This window comes from Pyrgilauda ruficollis, unplaced genomic scaffold (genome assembly GCF_017590135.1).
Source record: "Pyrgilauda ruficollis isolate IOZ18807 unplaced genomic scaffold, ASM1759013v1 scaffold41, whole genome shotgun sequence".
NCBI lineage: Eukaryota > Metazoa > Chordata > Aves > Passeriformes > Passeridae > Pyrgilauda > Pyrgilauda ruficollis.
The window spans coordinates 7,813,415-7,834,231 of NW_024525601.1; the positions used below are offsets into that span (position 1 = coordinate 7,813,415).

At 37.2% G+C, this 20,817-nt stretch overlaps 1 protein-coding gene across 1 annotated transcript in view; it reads left to right on the forward strand.

The window, feature by feature from the left end:
* Nucleotides 1–847: 847 nt before the first annotated feature.
* RBBP8 (RB binding protein 8, endonuclease) overlaps nucleotides 848–20,817 on the forward strand; it is a 33,513-nt gene continuing 13,543 nt past the window's right edge. The window contains exons 1-9 of the mRNA XM_041477665.1: nucleotides 848–953; nucleotides 3,521–3,741; nucleotides 8,916–8,958; nucleotides 11,327–11,422; nucleotides 13,480–13,592; nucleotides 15,142–15,217; nucleotides 18,309–18,475; nucleotides 19,897–19,998; nucleotides 20,699–20,796. Of these exons, the coding sequence (XP_041333599.1) occupies nucleotides 3,630–3,741; nucleotides 8,916–8,958; nucleotides 11,327–11,422; nucleotides 13,480–13,592; nucleotides 15,142–15,217; nucleotides 18,309–18,475; nucleotides 19,897–19,998; nucleotides 20,699–20,796 (807 nt within the window). The 5' untranslated portion in view covers nucleotides 848–953; nucleotides 3,521–3,629. The remainder of the gene's footprint in view (nucleotides 954–3,520; nucleotides 3,742–8,915; nucleotides 8,959–11,326; nucleotides 11,423–13,479; nucleotides 13,593–15,141; nucleotides 15,218–18,308; nucleotides 18,476–19,896; nucleotides 19,999–20,698; nucleotides 20,797–20,817) is intronic.

Below are 20,817 nucleotides of genomic sequence, written 5' to 3' on the forward strand. Positions count from 1 at the left end.
GGGCAGCAAAGCTGCTAAAGGGTCTGGAGCACAGGTCCCACGAGGAGCTGCTGAGGGAGCTGGGGCTGTTCAGCCTGGGAGGCTCAGATGAGACCTTATTGCGCTGGACAACCACCAGAAGGAGGTGCAGCCAGGTGGCGGTCAACATTTTCTCCCAGGCAACAAGTGACAGGACAAAAAGAAGTAGTCTCAGATTGTTCCAGAGGTGGCTTAGTTTGGACATTAGGAAGAGCTTCTTCACAGAAAAGAATTCATTGGAATGCCCAGGGAGCTGGTAGCCACCTGCGCTGGAGGTGACAAGGAAAGGTTGGATGTTGCACTTAGTGCCGTGTTCTAGTTGACACGGTGGTGTTAGGTCAAAGGCTGGACTCGATGATCTCAGCGGTCTTTTCCAACCCAGTTCATCCCGTGACCCTGTGACTGTGCCACCCCTGCCACCCGAACTGCCCGGCGACCTCCCGGGCCGGGGGACTCACACCCTCACGCTCCCCTCTCTCTCGCGAGAGCAGCGCGGAAGCCTCGCGAGAGCGACCCGCGGCCCCGCGGCCCCGCCTCCCCAGGCAGGGCAGGCGCTCGCTGCGGTTTTTCCTTTTTTCCCGCCGCTGGCGCGCGGAGCCGCCGGGAGCCAACCAGGTAACGGCGCGCGCTCCCCTCATCCTCCGCCGGGGAGCGGCCGCCAGCGCGCCGCCCCCGCTCCGCCCCGGGGACGGGCCGGCCGCAGCCCCTCCGGCCCCGGGCCCCCGCCGGGCGCTGCTCGGGCACTGCCCCGCCTGCCCGAGGGAGCCCCGCTCTCGCCGTTTGGGAGGCTCCCGCCGCTCGGGAGAAGCGGCGTGTGGGACATGCCATACCGCTCCTCTGGCGTCCCGGCGGCGGGGTGTGACCCGAGCCTGGCGGGAAGCTCCCAGACGTTGGTCATGGCAGGATTTCCCAGAGCATCCCGGAGTGTCTATCGAGTGAGTTTTCTGTGCGGTGCTCGTGCAAGAGGGAAAGGAGAACAAAGTTCACCGCCGGGAAGTGCGGGAGAGTTGAGTTTGTAGGAGCCGCCGGTGGGGATCAAGGCGCCGTGTGCTCCCCAGAAGCCCGGAGGGGCGGTGTGTCCCCGGCGGGAAGGTATCAACACCGATAAGCAGCCCCGGCGCGTTTGTCGGTGCTGATGGATTCATGGAGGCAATCACTGATGAAGCCGTGGAAAGCCTGACCGTGCCGGAGGGAGCTGGTTTGTGGAAGAAGAGGGAAATGGGCGCTTTTAGGTGGTTCTATGAAAGCGGCAGTCGGCAGGATAGCAGCAAAGCAGGACATCCGGGAGAGGGGCTGGCACTGTGCTTCCACCCCCGAGCAGCTTCCAGTTCTGTCCCTGGCTGCAAGTGTCCGTACATCCAGCTCTTTTTTCCCCCTTAGGACTGGAAAACACTTCCTCAGGGCTGGAGACTAAGCCATCACTTTTACACCTGTGCAGCTCCCCAGGCCTGTCAAAGGCTCGACTTGAACGCTTCTTGCGGGCCCTGTGTTTTAAGGGAGGTTGAACACCTGCAGGAAGCAATGTATCATTTTGGGTTCTTGAAGCAGATGCAGCTTGGGAAAATGCCTTGCTCTTTTTTCCCTATTTGTAGTCGGTTGATGCACTAATAATTTGCAGAAACTTTGAGCGGGTTTTGTGCATTTTTTTTTTTCTTGCAGTCATCTTGGGGGAAAAAAACCCAAAACAAACACCACGGACACCATTTACTGTCTCGAGTCAGGTGACTTTTCCATGGGGATGAGTCATCTGGCATCCTTAAATCTGAAACAGTAAGTGAAAGCAAGCTTGTAGTTTTCACTGCCCTAGTGCTTGATAGAGAAAAAGCTTGATCCTGAGACATCTGTTGAAGGTGCAAAGCAAGAGTTTAAAACCCTTTCCTAATTTCACTAGGCAGTTGGTTCCACAAAGAAGCATCGTAAGATGGCTTAATGTGGCTGCACACAAGGTGGACCATTTCAGCTGCAAAGATGCAAGCAAATCACTGTTCAGCTTCTGTTGAACACTTGTAGGCCTTGCTAATTTCAAAGGGTAAATTTTTTTCTATTAAGGATTTCTCTGAAGACAACATCTGCTAAAATGAAGCCATGTCCTGAAACAGGCTATGGACAGAGCAGGTTAAAGCAAATGTGGAGCTGCTGGCTTCATTATTGTAACAGTTAAATATCCTTATACTATAGAAAACAGTTTTCTATATGAGTTCGAGTGTTTCTGTTGAGAATGTTTTGTTCCATTATTTTTTAGTCCGTTGTAAAGACAGTCAGACTGAAAAAAAAAGGTGACTTAAAACTGTGCACAGAGAGATGAGACAGGAGAGTGGAACCAAAGCCTCCAGGCCCTACCCTTGGTTACTGAGCACTGGACTGAACATTTTATTGTGGTGAATCTGGGGGACCAGCTAAACCAGCATTCAGATGTTCTAAGTTGTTTGAAGGCTTTCAAGATAGGAAATGCAGCTTCTTGACTAATCATAGACCTTGTATTATCTGAACTATAACTTATACCTCAAAAATTTGAGAGCAAATTGTTCCTTCCATTTGGCAGAATAGGCATGATAATTTGCTTGCTCAGGTTGCTAATTTAGGAATAGTACATAATACCTAGCTTTTTTTTTTTTCCTTACTGCATTTTATATATAAGATCATAGTGATAGCTATGTCCGTCTGGTAATAACAGTCCCGTTCAGAAGTTTGTTTAAAATTGACTGCATAAAAATGGGGAAAACTCAGAATGTCCAGTTTCACACAGAGGGAACTGAAAGACAGAGATTACAGGAGTATTTCAGTATTGGATACCCAGTGCCAGTAGAATTGAATCTTGCCTTGGCTCAGAGCCAGATCTGAGTACCATGCTGCCTCTGTAGTTTGCCTGAGGGCATCATCTCTGTAAAAAACCCTTCAAAACAAGTGGGAATTATGGGTAAGATTTTCCTAAATTTTGTAGGCAGTCAAGCTTCCAAGACAGAGCTATCTGACTTTGATTATTCTTCTCAAATATTAATGCTTTGGAGATTTTTCTCCATTTTTTTTTTCATCAGGGAATGGGAATCATTTTAATATAGAATTATGAACACTTCGAGGGGATGTGAGTTTTCTTTGCAAAAGGGTATCATTTGAATCCAAGTTTATATAAAGGATGTATATAGACAAATCCGTCTCTGATAAAACTTTTGACGAATGCTTTTGCTGACAGCCAGATTTTGGCACTATGGCTTACTTTTGGAAAACAGGAATTTGGTATAACTCTATCTTTAGAGAGGAAAAAAAGACTCTTAAGTGTTTTACTCTAATTTTAAGTTGATAGCTTTTTAAGGGGAGGAAAATTCTGTTAGTTCGTAATTACCTGCAGCAAAATACTTAGCAGTGTCCAAGCTTTCAGGGTGACTGTCAGTGTGAAAGTATGTAAATAAATATCCTCAGCAAGGATAGACAGTAAACTTTGCATTTCATCCATGGCTACAAGTTATGCTCTGATAAATCCAAATGTGTTATTCTGTCATTACAGATGTACACCCCTCTTCAGAAACATTTTCCTAACTATGTAATTTAAAATATAAAGTTTGAGAGTGAGCCAGTTCTTCAAGTCAAAGAAGCTGGGAGCAGAAAAAAGGAAGATGAATGCATCTGGAGGAAGCTGTGGCAGCCCTAGTTCTGCAGAACCTACAGGAGATTTCTTCAAAGAACTCTGGTCCAAACTGAAAGAATGCCATGATAAAGAAGTACAAGGTAAATCACTGAAGGTTGGGTTTGTCAGGTTAAAGTTGGTGTTTGTCAGTTACCACAGGAAAACTTTGAACCAAAATACTCTGCATGGAACTAAATAGATTTTTAAAGATTTCAGTTATGCAGAAAGTTGGGCCTGCATGATCATTACAAATGATCCTTAGGGACTGACCACCTTAAGCCTGGTTTAACAGGATTAAACTATCAGCACGGATAAATTATTTGCTAGGTCAGTGAAGAAAAAGTAACACAATGTTACCTGGAGTCTCTGCTTGCCTACAAAATATCTATGTGTTACTTTATCTTCAATGGATCATGATTCAAATTTCTAAACCATGTTATTCAATGGATTCTTTTCTTTTGCTTTTTGCTTTGGTTGTTTCAGATACATTAAAATTATTTCCATTGTTTATTTCCCCTAACTTGTGCAAAATCACACTGCAGATTAATGTTACTGAAGTGAAAATTATTTCTTTAGATTTTAGTGTTCTAAATTTTCTCAGCAAAATCTGTAATGTTTTTATAATATGATTATTCTTACATTATGTGACTCATAATAACAATTTTACTGCAGATTGGCTGTTAGTGTCTGTTCATTGTTCAGTAATTCAGAAAAGATGAATTATTGCACTATATGTATTGTTATTGTAATATTGTTTTACAAAGAGTATTCATAAGGGGTTTTTTGCTAAAAATATTAAATAAGTTAATATTTTGTTCTGCTAATCTAAAGTCACATGATCCATTCTTTTTGGATGGAATTAAAACAGTATTAGACTGTGTCTTCTAAGAAGTTATCCTTATGTATGAAATAGTGTTTATATTAGACTGGAATAAAAGTGGGTGAGTTTTTGTGATTTAAGACCTGTAGTTGTGCAAATGGATCTTTACCCAGAACATTTCAGTGGCCTTGGTTGTTTCTACCAGCCTCAAGACAGTTTCAGGTCTATCCATTTTGGCCAGTTATACCATCACTTCTTGGTTTCAGAATCTCTTGGGGATTGTTTTATAATTAATAGCTGTTACATGCCTCCTACTGAAAGTCTTGATTCAATTATTTGCAGCACTAGGCCGTGACGCTTTGCTGTCGATTATTAAAAGAACCAGACCAAACAAGCAACCAAAAAGCATATACCAACATGGCAACTGGAAAAAAATATAGCAGACAGTAGCATTTCTTTACATGAACATATGGACTATAATTTTATATTGTGTTCCAAAACACAAAAAAATTAACTTTTTTAATAATTATTTTTTAAATTGTTGATGGTTCTTTTTGGTGTGGGTGTGATGTCAACCACAGATAAACGCGGAAGTACTGACAGAATGGGATCTGGCAATCTATGGCATGTCTGAACAACAAAAACTTAACAGACAAAAAGCCCTGATGTCGAGACTTATGTTAAGTGACCCTTTCTCTAGTTTCTTGGGGTATGCAGCACGTGACTTTCAAGTTTAGGTTTTCTTTATGCAAGCAAGATACTCTTTAGAATGCATGCAGGGTGTGGCCAGGTAATTTTGCCACCAGGCAGTCTTTTTCATGCCTAGCCCTTTGTCAGTATGTCCCACACTGTGTTAGGTAAAATTAGGTCTTCCATGATAACATCAAAGACATGCCTGAAGGATAGTTAATTTTTTCAGAAGGTGGGGATCCTCTTGTAGAAAATGGTACTGGAAGATATTTTAGAAACATCAAACACAGACTTGCCTAGACTTTGCTTGTTTCTGAAGTCTATAAATAAGAATTAAAATTGACTCATGAGTTTCCAATCTGAATGTCAGCAAAAATTATTTTAAAGGTGGTAGAAGGTGGATTAAGGGAAAGTTAGTAGTTGTTGAAAAAGCTTCTTGCATGTAGAATGTACTGAACACTGAAATGGTGGAATTCTTCTTATTTAAAATTCATGAAAAGTGTGTAAAAAGAATTTATGTAAAGAGATGTAAAGAATCAGTAAAAAGAATTTATGACACATGAACTTGACATGGTCAGACATGCTATACAAGTTATATCTATAGAATGTAAACTGAAGAATACTTTAAACTCATGCAGTTTGAAAGGGATTTTATTGAAATTCGATATTACTATATTGTAAAGAGTGTGTTTTTTCACCATTATGTGAAGAAATCCAGCTTCTTGTTCTTTTAAACTGATCACTTCCAAAGAAATCCAAATTTTGGCCTTCTTCAGCCAAAATTCCTATTATTGAACTTAAATTCATTATGAAACAATGGGTAGGACACCTACATCCCAGTTTCCCAAGATGTTGGATATGGTCAGTGTCAGTTGACTTTTCATGGAGTTCAGAAGTGCTCAACAACTCAGAATAATGGTCATTAAAACTATTTGCTTTTATTTCCTATCTGTAGAATGTGTTGGATACTTCCATAGTGCCCAGAAGAGTCAAAGGAATTTAATAATGCTTTTTGTGAACTGATTTATTTCTACAGGTGGCAATTCTTACCTCTTGCTTGAAATAATTATATAGATGCGTGCTGAATGTGGATCAAGGTGGTTTCTGAGGATTAATTTAAATCTAAAACTCTGTACTAAAAATATACATCAGCATAGAAATGTGAGCATTGTTTTATGTATGAGAAATAGCCTAGTTTTTTAAATTATTGCTTACCTCTGAAAAGCAGAAGATATCAATGGACAAAAAACTGTAGTCATAGAAGGAGAGAAACTTTATGAGGAAAGCAATCTCATTGATAGATTGCTGTAGGAAAGGAAGTGGCTGGAAGTTCCTCAAAAGTAAATAATTATAGAAAACAGAGCTGGAAGGGACTTTAGAAGGTCATCTAGTCCATCTCTGTACCCTTGAGGTAGGATTATGTCTGTGTTATTGCTGACAGTAGCTTGTCCAACTTGTTTCAAGAAATCTTCAGTGATAATGATTCTGTGGTCTTCCCAGGCACTGTCAGCTTTAAGGAAGTGCATTTAATGCTTTTGAAAATTCATCAGAACAAAAATTATCATAGCCATTAATTGAAATATTACAGCAATATAGTCTAATGAAATAGCAAGTTTCATAAATTAGTGTTTAATTAATCTGCCTAATGATAGTTTAAAGATGGTCTCTGTTGCTTTAATAGGTGTAGAGTGTCATTTACTAATGCACTTACAAGCTTTAGGTAATGTAGGTTTATATAGTCTGCAGTTTGTCTATTCCATAGAAATATTGTGCAAAAGATGAAATTGAATTGGGAAGGGACAAAGTGTAGTTCCACAGAGTTTTATGTGCTCCCTATGTTAAATAAGGAAACCTGAAAAAGCAAAGCTCCTTAAATGAGCATGCTTAAAAATTCTTAATGCTCTGGAAAAGCAAAAGGAAGAGACTACAGCAGATGTAGTAATTCAAGGCTCTTGGATAAATGGAGCAGGCTGGTTTCCTGCCTTCTCATTGCAGTCATTCGAACTAAGAAAAAATGCAACCTTTAAGTAACTAGTTTAGTTCCTCCTGAATTCAGGTGAGAGGGGAGATAGTGTTACCTGTAGCACAGTACTGGGCCTTTTGAGCCCTGCCTCTTCAATTGGTTGCTCAGGTTGCCAAAGTTACAATCCTAAATACTTGCTGAACAGACTACCTGTTCATACAGGAGATGCATTGTTGTGCAGCTTCATTCCTTCCGATGGGCGTGGAGCAGCTTTAAAGCAAGCTTTATAGGGGTTCTAATTGCAGATGCCTAATTGACTTGATGAATAGCAACTGCTTAAAAAAATAAACCCTCTTTCTGTGCTGATCTGCATGATAGAACATAACTTCTCACAGGTGCTGAACACTTGGAGATAAAAGAAATCTTGCTATATTTCCTAAGAATGTTTTAAGTAGTCTGTCTGCATTTTTAACTCATTGTCTCACTGGCATCTTGTAGCAAGTTTGGGTTCACTGAGTCTGTGGCTGGCTTGACATTTTAAGTGGCCTGAGGAGTGAACCTTCTCAAGCAATTAATTTTTCCCTTAGAGCTGTTCCTAGTTCAGTGTGGTAGTGGAGAAAAAATAGTCTGTTAGCTGCCTTAACCTACATTTTCTATAGTAAGATGTAGTATCAGCTCTGTGTTTAGGCTAAAATTCAAAGTAGTCTGAAGTTTTCTTACAAGTGTTCTGGTTTTATAAGTTTATCCTGCTATCCTAAATGCATAATTCTTTTTCAAGAGAGCTTACAAGACACCTAATGTTCAACCTGAAGTTGGTAGAGACCTTCCATAGTTAGAAGAAAATAACCATGCTAGGAGATGTTATTTTCTGATGTGATATGAAAATTTCTCTTGGATTTCTGTTTAAGAAACTGTTCTGTCATTGGGGTCTGATTATTTCTGTTTATTTGGAATACGAGTGGCCAGATTGTGTGTGGGTGTATATCACATAAATTTCCATAGCACTGTGTCCCGCTTGTTAAATTGTTTTGTGCATGAATATCTTCTTGCCTCTGTGCACATATAAATGCACCCAAGGCCTTGCGAGCAGATTGGCTGGACAGTGTTCTGTCTCCTGGGCTGTCAGCTGGCCCCTCCTGCTGAGAACATCAGTTATATTTGAAAACCTTTTTCCTTCTGCTCAGAATATATAGTTAGGAGCGTGGAACTCTTAGGGGAAGAAAGGCCATGGATGAAATATCATTCATCAATTCACCTTCAGATAGTCCAAGGAAGCTTTGACTGAGAGAGTGTAGTAGCACATCTCCAAAGAAGGATGTGTTCCTTCTCTGCTTTAAAGCCTTGAATCACATATTTTTAATGTTTCATTTATGCATATACACTGTAAAGCATTTCTCAGTTCAGTGATTGGATGCTTCATGCAGTGTTGCATTATGAATTTGTGTGCACACAGAACATATTTTATGCTACTTATGTGGGCATAGTCAATGAAAATATGTTGACAGTGCTGGCTATTCATGTGTGGTTATTTCACAAAGGTGTTTGTTTACTTGTGTAAGTGGAAATCTGTGTGTTTGCTTAAGAAGTCCTTATTTCCTGGAGATCACAATGACTATATTTGTTTCCAAGATCCTGTAGAACACACTCAAAAAGCCCAGAAGGAACCTTTTTCTCTCCAGATTAGTGACATTTTTTGTCTCTCTTTGCAGATAACAGTGGCAAACAGGGAGTTAATTCATTGTCTCACTCATTTTTTAAAATCAGAATTCTGTAACATGTAATTTCTTCTTTCCACTTTTCAGGCTTACAGCTGAAAATATCTAAGTTGAAAAAGGAAAGATGCTTGTAAGTACTCATCCTAATGATATAATTTATTAAAGGAGAGTCTGAGTCCCATTAATGAGCTGCAATTCTTGTAAGATCAATTAAGGTTTCATGGATTCTTCCTTTAGATGTGTAAAAAACTCTGCTTACTTTAATAATTCAGCTAAAGTTGTCTGAAGATGTACCTCTTTACAGGGTGTGTTATTTTTTAAGTATAATTTATGAATTAAGTAGTTGCTCATTTTTAATCTGAAATGATTAAATTATCTCTTGCTTTTGATTTTAGCCTGCCGTATCATAAGTTGCTTCCATGTTCTGGAATCTTAAATTGATCAGTCAGTTTTCTAGATGAGAAATATTATCAGTGCTGTGACTGAACAAATACCAAATAGGTTAGTCATTGTTTGCTGAATCTTTCTGCAGCTGCCACATTGTGGATACAGTACTGTTACATAGGAGGTCTTGTTCTCCTTGCTGCATCTGAATACCTGGGGTTTAGTATTTCATACTTGGTAATCAGCTGACAATGAGCACCTTATTTTGTCTCCCACTCCAGCGTTGGAGCTAATGACTTGTAAACCCTAGGTCAGAGACTGGCCATTATGCAGTGCCTTTGTAGCCAGACGTCTATCATGTTTGTCAGGTACAATGGAATTTTAAGGAAAGAAAACCCAACCAAGAGCCTAGTTCCTTCTGTCCTTTTACTGTCTTCATGGGGCATTTTACAGGGTTTGGGTGAAAGGCATGTAGTGTTAGTGTACGTTAATATCTTACTTATTTATTGCAAATGACAATGCTATATAATGACTTAGAATTATCTAGAAACAATTTTTAAATTTGCTATTTTAAGCCTCCTGTAAGTGGCATAAACAGAAAAAATGAGGGTTTTTTTTGTGGTTTTAGTTTTTTGTTGGAGGGATTTTTTAATGTCCTAAACATCAAGAAAATACAGCTTGCTTTTGTCAGACTTCAAATTTTGCCATGGCTGGCTGTACTTGGTTAGTGAACTAAGGTAAGAGAACTTTAACATTTTGAGTTCCCCAAGTAAAAGTACAAGCCTTAAATGGTTCCTCATGCTGTTTGCATGTAACTGTTTTATAGGTTGAATATGCAGTTGGAATGGCCTATATGAGTCTGTGTGATAGTACAGAAAAATAAAGCATCTGTACTTAAATTTAAAGATTAATTAAATATGCTTGTGATTGTACACTGTAGAATCTTCCAGCTGTCTCATTCACTTTATGATTCACTGTGATTGCTGGTTTCTTGTACTACTGTAATGCCAGCAATATGAAAATGCGGTTGACTAAACATATGTTAAAGGGATAGTGCCAATTTAAAAGTTTGTTTGTGTAAAAGAACTGTATCAAGTTAGTAAATATGTTTTCATTTCCTGGTGTGTGTGTGCGCTTAACAGCTTTTCATGAGCTAATTTCTTGACTTCCACAAATAATCCATCTCAGGCACACTGAAAACAAACAACTGCTTTCATGGATATATACAAAGGATTCCATGATAGAAAGAAGAACTGGGAATTTCTCAGAAGTTAGTCATTGTCATGTTGCACAGATTCAGGTGTTTAGCTTTTATTGAACATTAATATCCCTGTAGAAAATAATCATGTGCTTGTCACTCGTACCATGTTTGCAACTTGAAGAGATATTGTGGTCTGATAATAACTTGAAAGGGAGCTAAAATTGAGAAGTTAGCATTACTATTTTTCCTTAGCTCTTTTAAGGAGAAAATATTCTTTGTTAATTAATTAGTTCTGGTTTTTAGAGAAGGTATTTTCCACAAGATCAACTGCTTCTGAGGGCTTTGTAAAGAGACTTCTTTTGTCTTTATTCATACTATGGGAATACATGCTCTATAGAAAATTCCTTCTTGAGGAAGTAAAGCTCTAATGGATCTAAAGACTTTTCAGAGATTTCCAAACCTAATGTGGTTTGCCATGCTGCAGAATTTATTCACTGATAGGACAAGACCAAAATGACCTGATTGTGAAAAGTCCCATTAGATTCCCCACAGCTCCACAACACAGTAAGGTGTAAGAGAAGTGTTTGAGTTTGTTCTCTGAAATTGTTGCTTGAACATTGTTAGCTTTTATGTCTTGACTGTCATTAATTCTAGTTTTTACCTGAACAAAAATCAGACATAAGAGAAGATCACCTGTATTATGAATTAGAAACTAGCTGCATCTTTCCTCTGTCATTTGCAAATTATTATTAATCAGAAACACTAACTTCATGTATCTTCAAGATGATATTTGTGCTGATGATAATCACATTTCCCGATGATATGAAAGAAACATGCCAGAGAAAATTCTTTAGTGAAAAAGTAATTACTGCAATTTAAAGCTAGGACTAATTTTTCCTCTTTTTCTTTTCAGGGATGCAGAGAGGCTTGAAGAGTTCTATACCAAAAACCAACAGCTCAGAGAACAGCAAAAAGCACTTCATGACACTATCAAGGTTTTAGAAGACAGGTGAAGTAGTATCTTCTGGCTTTTGAGTTTGCTGAATTTTGCTCTTGCAGAGTACCTCTGGATACTTTGCAAGTTGAGTTTATTGTGTTTTGGTCTGGGATTGTTGATTTTTAAAAATTTTTTTTCAGTAAGCCAGTCCTTTTCTAATGCAATCCAAATAGTGTGTTGTAGAGAAGGTGTAGAATTTACATTTTTCTGAAGAGCAATCAATAAATATATAACATATATATTTATCTCTTCTATATAATTATAAAATCAGTAGTGAATATAAATAAATAACAATTTCTGTTGTATTGTTATTTTCAAAGTGCTTAGCTTGTTTAGTTCAGTTTCAGTAGAAGTTAGACTAGAGCAGCTTGGAAGGCAAACATACATTTGAAGGTTTGTTCTTTTGTATCCATCTTTGTAGAGTTCAATTCTATATTTATACAAGATGTAATACAAGTACAAACCCAAAGGCTATACTATGTTGTGAAACTAATGATATAACTCACTAGGAAATGTTTCAGATTTGAGGGCATCTTTTTTACCAATTGTCTGTTTTACCTAAATTTGATCACAGGTTCCATCTGTTCCCCTTTTTCGGACTTAGGTGATCTCCTCACATTTTGATCTATTCTGCCTTTTCCTAATTTGTTTCTGTTTAATCTGGTACAGCAAAGCATAACTAATATACGTGAAATTACAGTGCATTTTTTCTTCTTTAAAAATGATACCCGTTTTGGAAAGTATATGTTAAATTTGCTGTTAATAGGCTCTCAGAAGCTTTCTGGGAGCAGGAGATCATTACATAGTAAATGGTTTTCCACTATTCCTGTGTTACCTCAAATTTCGAGCTGTGATACTCTACTTTTACTTTCAACTCCATTTCTCTGTGAAAGGCATTAGGGATAAGCTTGTAGCCATGCAGGTAATAAACTTTCATACCATGTAAGTAGAGAGGCATTCATGATGTGGATGGACCTTTCTAATCCCTTGGCAGATCAATTGCTCACACTGTGAAAAACAAAAGAAGTATTTCAACTGATTGAATACAAGAAGATTGTAATTCTGTGTTTGTTACACATTCAGATAAGCTAGTATGAAAAGGCATTTCAGTATTTTACTCTTGCCATAATTCCACAATATTAAAACACCAATAAACAAGTATGGTTTTTACTTCCAATATTCAGCTGTGAAATTGGAAAGTGACATAGTTTGTTTAGTTGGGATTTTTTAATACTTGATGTAGTAGCATCAGCAGTGCAGAACTTTTGACCAACTGGTTTCTTATTTAGCAGGCAAAAGAGAGTCTGGTTTTCACTTTCGTAATACTGTTAGCTTTTTGCTGTGTAGCAGAAATAAATACATTCTGTTTATCAACTATAAAATGAACACATATTTCATTGCATGAATGAATGTGTCAGGTAAGATGGAGTGATTCTAATCAGTCCTTTTCTGATCATGGATGTGTTTTAAACAGCTAATCTAAACTGTTAGAGACAGTGGAGTCAACACCTCTCATGAGCTTTTGGATCCACTTCAAATTATGGGTGCTTAGATAAAGATAAAGGGTTTCACATTCGCTTGGCAGTTGTTAAGAGTGAAATTACTAATTTGTCCTTTTTATTTTATTATTTTGCTTAATGACAGTACATATCCTTCTTAAATGTCTATTTACTGAAGTGATTTGCTTATTTGTATTTTCTTGAATGAACTTTACATAAAATGGTGATTTATATCCGACAGTGTTTTTAGTAGGATGCCTTACAAAGGATTTCAGTGGAAAGGTGTAGCATGCTCCACTTTATTATATAAAGTAATGCACGTTGCTTTAGAAGTATCCAGTACCTACAATCATTTATGCAAATGTTAGTGCATATAGTATTGGATTGTTCAGAAATCTCAAAACATTGCTATGTGAACATATAAAACCACAATACTTAGTGGTGTTCTGCATAGTTGTCAGAAGTTTTCTGGTTTTCATTGTTGAAAAGGTCTGTTAAACATTGGTATCTGCTTCATGCATGGCAATATTTTTTTAACAGAGGGACCTTTTTCTCTTCATTTTATTGTAGATTAAGAGCGGGGTTATGTGATCGCTGTGCTGTAACCGAAGAACATATGAGAAAGAAGCAGCAAGAGTTTGAAAATATCCGGCAGCAGAATCTCAAACTTATAACTGAGCTTAGTGAGTTTTATCCCCAAGCCTGAAGACAAAACATGCTATTTTGTAAACTAGTTCTCCAGTAATTCCTGTAACTTGATAGAATTTATATGTGGTGTGTTTAGTAAGCCCAAAAAGTTCAGTCAGGGGATACTTAACTGTACAGTCTGAAAATATGTAACATACCAGTGACTAGTCATTTGACCCACCTTCTTAGATTGAAGTGCTGATACTGAAAGTGAACTGACGTGGAAAATCTTACACTGTAAAGTAGCTACTTTAGATAAAATGTGACTGCTTCTGTTTATTCCTACAGCTAGAATGATTGCCAGCTTTCCTAAGAAAATCCTGACTTCAAAAGGAATTGGTGATTGCAAAGTATCAAGTTCAGACAGAAGTGGGTCCAGCTTGTGTCCTGTAGTTGGTCTTGGACTTTAAATGCAGTAAACCCATAACTGTCTCATAACCAACTGAGGCCACAAAAAATAGCTTTATACCAGGCAGCTTGTAGCCAGCTCATTTTGAAATCAAGAAATAGAACATGTAACACAAATTAAACTGTTTGTTTCAGGTGATACACAAGCAGGACAGAAATATGTTCATAAAGAGGGTTTGGAAAGATTGATTGTATAAAGCGTAGAATAATAAAGACAGAATTTTTGAATGTTAATGTTATCTTTACCATTAAGTATTTTGTATCATTTAGTTGACTTTATTTGTCGAGAACAAGCAGACATTAAATGAGATTTAAATAGGGGAAATGCCAGACAAAAATAGCTTTTTGGTGCTTAATTAAATTATGGAAATATTAAATTGTGGAAATACTATGCTAATACAGAACACATCAGTGTTTCAAGGACTTCTACAATTGAGCACTTATATAAAATTATTCTGAGTTGTGAGTTTAATTATGAACAGCAAACAGGGTACAGCCAATCTCTAAATATAGCTCTGAACCTTAAAAATCAAGGTGGCACCTGTTAGGTACAAATCTTGAGCTGTGACACAACAGTAGGCTCCCATGGGTTTGGGTTGGGGTCTGTGTAATGATGGAAAAAGATCATTTGAGGAATCTAGAGGCAAAACAGACAGCAGCAAAATAAAAACAAAACCATAAAAATTAAAGTGGACTGAAGAATTGGAGCTATCACTACATTAGTTTGAGACAGCATGGAAGAAAGGCTTAATGGTTGCTTTAGTGGCTAAAACCAAATTCAAATTGCTTTGTATTTCATAGGTTATCCTTAGCCTAAGGTAGCAATTTTGTCCATGGAGACAAGTGAAAAATTACTCATCTTTACAACACAGTCTGACTTGTGTGTACATGAACAAAAGTAATTAATGATTGTGTAGAACTAATGTTGTGATACAGTAGTTGTGCCACCTCTGTCTTTTCTAACATGTCATTTTACTACTTTTTAAATTACTAGCTTGAAACTTAATTTTTGTAAACCACAGAGAAGGTGTATGTATTACATTTTACAATTGGTTCTGTTTCCTTCAAGGACCTGACAAGATTATCATGTTAACATGTGTATATTGATTTTTTAATACTTTTTTCTATAAATTTCAGTGAATGAAAAAAACAACTTACAGGATGAGAATAAAAAGTTAACTGAACAGTTCCAGCAGTTACAGCAGGAGCTAGAGTAAGTTTTGGGTCATTTGGGATATTCCCCCATTCCTCTGTAGAAATGTCTGGGAATATAAATATCAGCTTTTAAGTCTTTAAATCTTGTTTCCCCTTTGTGACAGATAGTGTGATGAGATAGCCTACTGCCACAACATAACAACATAAGCCCAGTTGCCTTCTATTGCGCAGATTTTTATTTTCTTTTATCTGTGTGCATCTTGTTTTAAACTGGGAGTAAAACTCGGAGAAGTGAATTTATCATAGAAATTTTGCTTGATTTCTGATCACAGTGTATAGCAAAGCCTTATGTCTCATGCTTTTATTCCTTGGTCACCTCTTTACCTTTTGTTTCCTCCTAGGCTAAGATTTCAGAAAAGTAGTTATTTAGATAGTAAGTCCCAGGATCTTGCAATACATTTTTAAAATAAACTTACTATAATTTTGCAATTGTAAAAGAAAAATACCATAGTAAATTTTGAAAACAAGACATAGAAATGGTGAGCTACAAATTGACTGTGAAATTTTAATCTGCTGTAATAAGAATGTGTCATCTAATGTTGTGGTTAATATGTGAATGTGGTTGTACTGTGCAAGGAAGGCAGAGGTAGTATTTCTTGTTGTGGTCTGACATCATCTGAAACTTATCTCACTTTTCCCTATCTGTGACTAAGTTGTGTACATGCCTCGGAGAAATGGGACAGGATGTGTGGACTTGATACAGAAGTTTATGCATGTGGTTTATTTCTTGTCTCTGTCAGAATTCAACTTCAGTAGCGAGTGAAACAACTAGAGTTCAGTACAGAATGACTGTAGTCCTATTCCTTTGTATTTCTTGGTTTGTCTCCCATCTTTGCACCTTCATTGTCCTTTCTTTTTTCTGTATGCATTTTATCTTCTTGGGGTAACATACTTCATGGCCCCAGCTTCCACTAAAAATGTCTGGCCAATTCAGGAAAGCTGACAATAACCAATGTAACAATTCATTATTTGCTCTGCGTGTTAGGTGATCATTGAAATAAGTGCAGAGTTGAGTGGATAAACAGTAATTTACAAGGATAGTACTGCTGTTGTAATACAGTCACTGCATTTGGTTGTTTTGGTTGAGCTATAATCATGGTACTTGATTTAGAATTAGCAACTTAGATTGATATAACATCATCACATTGTAGGTGCAAAGTAGCAGATTTTTTCTACTGTATGATATGAAATCACATTTTTGCAGTCTTCTGTATTTTGTAACCAAGTTATAATAGGGATAAAAATCTGAGAATTCTCCATATAAAATCAGTGGAAATAAAAGAAATCAGAAGTCAGTGGAAGTGTAGAAAAATTGTATTATCTGATGCTTTATGACATTGAGATTTCATTATGCTTGGCTGGGAGGAGCAAGGAAATTCCTGCAAAAACCTCTTCTGGGGTCTCAGATAAATCCATGATTCAGAAGTTATTTATTATGTAGTTATGATGTACAGTATGTATGGCAGCTGCTTCATTTGATGTTTTTTTTTTTCTGTGATGGTATGTAGAAACTACCTCTTGGTTTATATAGAAGTAAGGTGCAGAAAAATGTATTATTTTTAGTAGGTTCATTTGTCAAACAAGGCCATGTGTGCCAGTAAATTTAAAGAGAACTCTAACAGCTAACTTAAATTTGAAAAGTAAACTGATTAATATATTTCTCTGTTGTTTATTTTTAATTTGTGTCTTAAGATATTGCTAGTAGATAATACAGTTTTCCAGTGCTTTCTTTGTAAATGTGCTCGAAAAAAGGAATTACAAAATCACACAAGGGATTCGTCAAGACTTGAGAATATCAGTGCGTCAGTATTTGTCATTAAGTGTTCAAAGTTAGTAGTGGTAAAAAGCCTAACTGCAAAAATGCTTTTTGTCTCAAGCCAGACAGCTTTTTAAAGTTTTCCATTACCTTATTTTATAAAACATGTTGTGGTTCAGCTTCAATGCAAGCAAAAATTTATCTGTATTTCCTCTTCTTCCCTTAAATCAAAACCTTATATCCTTCTCTTTACAGTTAGGAAATTATCTTTTGGCCTGTGTTTTCTCTTGAGAATCGTAAGGAAAAGTGCAACTGCAGGAAGAAGGCTGTGTTAGATTTCTGTGTGCTTTTTTTTTACTGCCTCTTCCATGTCTCACTGCCACCACCATAGGGCAGATAGCCTCTTATGAAGTACTAAACCAACTATTTAAATTCAAAGATCCAAAATCAGTCCTTTTTTGTTGTTATTTCCTCACTATGTTTAGATAGAGTTTTTGAAAAGACAATGTATTTTTTTACACCAGTTATTATATACTGACTCTCCAGCAGGTAGCTAGAGCTGACAGTGTGACAGAAGGTAACTTGTCTTCATAACTTGTCTTGCATTTTACATTACTTGTTTTCCATGCTTTATTGCATTATTCCATGATGACCTTTTTGGGTTGAGTTAGAGGTAACATCAATGCTTTGGAGGGTGATTGCTTTGAATACAGTGCTATTCAGTACTATTTAAAATTGTCCAAAAGCTTTTATTTTGTATTTAAGGCAATATTTCTAATCACTGAATATATTCTGAATTGGAAAGGACCCAACAAGGATCAGCAAGTCCAACTCTTAAGCAAGTGGCCTATCCAGGGATTGAACCCAGAATTTTGGTGTTATCCAGCACCATGCTCTAGCCAACTTGGCCAATCTCAGGGTAATAAACTGTGAAGATGTACAGGGATTTCCATACAAGGGGGAGACACTGATCCATCAATTTCACCATTCTTTTGTTAAAGAAGCACCTGCTTCAGAGAACAAGCTATAACCTCTACAGTACCTAGGTTCTTCTGGGAAAAAGGGCTTCCATAGTGCAGTTGTATGCTGACTTCAAATATGAAGAGCTAGGGTTGTATGCTGTTCTTGGGCTTGATGGAGCAATGGTCAACTTTTGTTAAATGTATCTAAAAACTGGGTTGAGTATTACTTTTTTACAGTGTAATGTTTCTGAGGTGGCTGTATTTCCAGAATTGTTGGGTTCTCGTACTGCGTGATTGTCCTGCTTGCTGAAGTGAAAACTCTTCATCTTGCTGACTTGGGGTTTTATTTTACCACTTGGTTTGGTCTCCAGGGTGCAAAAGCAACAAACAGTGGAGGCAGAAGAAGTTATTCCAGATTCTCCAGTTGTAACATCTTCGTTTTCTGTGGTTAATCGTATGAGAAGGAAAAAAGAGAATAGGCATGTCCGATACACAGAACATACACCTCCAGATTTGGAACTTAGGGAAAGCAACAGTGGTAAGAGGTTTTTTTTTGTTGGTTTTTTTGGGATTTTTTTTGTAATTAATTAAGGGCTAAACAGAAAGATGGTGTATAAACTTGATTGCAAAGGGCAAAAACTAAAAAAAAAAAAACAAAAACCCTAGTGCTTTTTTTTGCTCTACCTTTTATCTTTTTGTGTGATAATGCATGAGTCCAAGGAAGAAAGTCTATAGCAGTAACTGTTACATTAGGGATATGCTCAGAACTTATCTCAGCCTTCTACTTTTATTCATCCATGTGTACATGCAAATGTAAGTTTTCCAGCCTATTTTTCTTCTCTACTTGCAAATTGGCTAAAAAAGCATCTGTTCAGGTTTGACTTGTGCACGCAGCAATGTCACCACCTAGTGGAGCATGAAACAGATGTTTTGCCACATTCTGAAATTATTCTGCAACTGAAGTAATGTAACTGAAACTGGTAGATATCTACATGATCTCTCTGTATTCCACACTGTTTGCACTTGTTTTGTGTCTTAAGTTCAGAAGTATTGTGTGCATTTAATTTCCAGACTTTGTTCTGTAGTGTCATAGAAATAACTCTAATATATTTTGTCTACAAAAAGTATTTTTGTGAAATAAGACACTTTGCTTGTATTTTATTGATACACAGGAAATATCATAAGCCAGGTCAATTTGTGGTATTTTAAAAAGGTATTTTAAGTATGAATAAATATGACTAAATATTAGTCTTCACTAAAAGCCTCTTCCCAAGAATAAAAATAGGATAACTGTGGGATGAAAAGGGTGGGCTGGTTGTTCATGCCCTTTATTTTGCATTTGAAATTTTTAGTGCTGTGAGTATTTTCTCCTTTCTAAACATACCTATCACTCTCCATATTCTGTATAAAAAATGGAGCTACTAAATGAATCCAAAGTTTAATAGTAAGAAATAGTATGAATAGATATCACAGTTAATGGCTTTGAAAAGCTGTTGATCATCAAGGTAGAAAGAATTACATGGCATATGTTTGTCATGATTCAGATCTCAGGTTTCTCACCTTTTTATTACCTTAGCTGATGCAGAACATTGTTGACTTGGATGGTTTACTCTTCAATAATTTCATTGCCCTATTAACAGGTCAAATACAGCTTTAATAACTATTTTTATATGGTCAGACTAGATGGTGGTGTCATTTTGTGTTAGTATTGTTTTAGGGCTGACTGGCTGAACTCATATTTTTGAGGAAAAGGATTAATATAAAATATTTATAATTTTATTTATATTCTGACATATCACTGTCACAAATGATCAGATGTGCTTACATTGCTAGATCTACTGAAATAATAAATCTCGCATTTAAGTGCTTTTAAGATCTGGGTCATTGTCTGTATCTATGCAAAATTATCACAACAGGATACCTAATTTCACCATGTGAAAATGTTTCCACATCTCCTAGAGTTTGGAAAGATTCCACTCTTTTCTACACAAGTGAGCACTCACCACGGAGGAGAGATACTAGTGACAGACACCTGTGATCCACAACTGTCCCCTGTGCCAAGTAAGTGTATCAATAGATTTAGTTCTAATTCCATTCAAAATAAGGCAAAAATTGTAAAACTGAGGTTTCATCTGTTTAACCCTTTTTAACACAGAAACTTAATAAAGCACAAACCTTTTTAAATACTCTAATGACTGACAATCAACATGGAATTATTCAGGTCTGTGGCAAGTCAGGGCTGTGGTTGTTGCTGTTCTTGTTCTTTCCAATCTTACTATCTTGCCCCAGTTTAATGAACTGAGTAATGTTAAACCCCTCAAAGAAGGGAAACTCATCTCTCTGTTTTCCTAATAAAAATACATGAAAAAATGATGGTTACTGTCAGTTAGGAAATATGCAAGACAAGTATTGCATTATAAATGCACATTATCTCCGTTCTTTTGTCAGACTATTTGTGCCCTGGACTGGGAGCGTGAAAAGAAACATATACATTGATTTTTAATTCTGGGGAGCTGTATTATTCAAACTGGACACATATTTCTCTGTATCAAACTGACACAGCAGTTTGCTCTCATCGGAAGTTCTTTTGCCACTTACTGCTTCCAAATACAACTTTCATCTGACAGAGTTCAAACGATATCCATAAATGCCAGTTTTAATTTGTGATCCTTTTCGTTCTGTGTTTGTACCATCTCTGTGAGTCGAGCAAGAGACTATAATGCATATGTAGCTTACTGTGATCTTCTTTCTACTCACAAAGATAAACCAAGGGTGGGAGGATACCCTGTTCCAAAGCCATCTTTTAACTTGGCTGCGGTCGTTGCAGAAACAATTGGACTTAGTGTTGAAGAGGAATCTGTAAGTATTCCCAAATTTCTT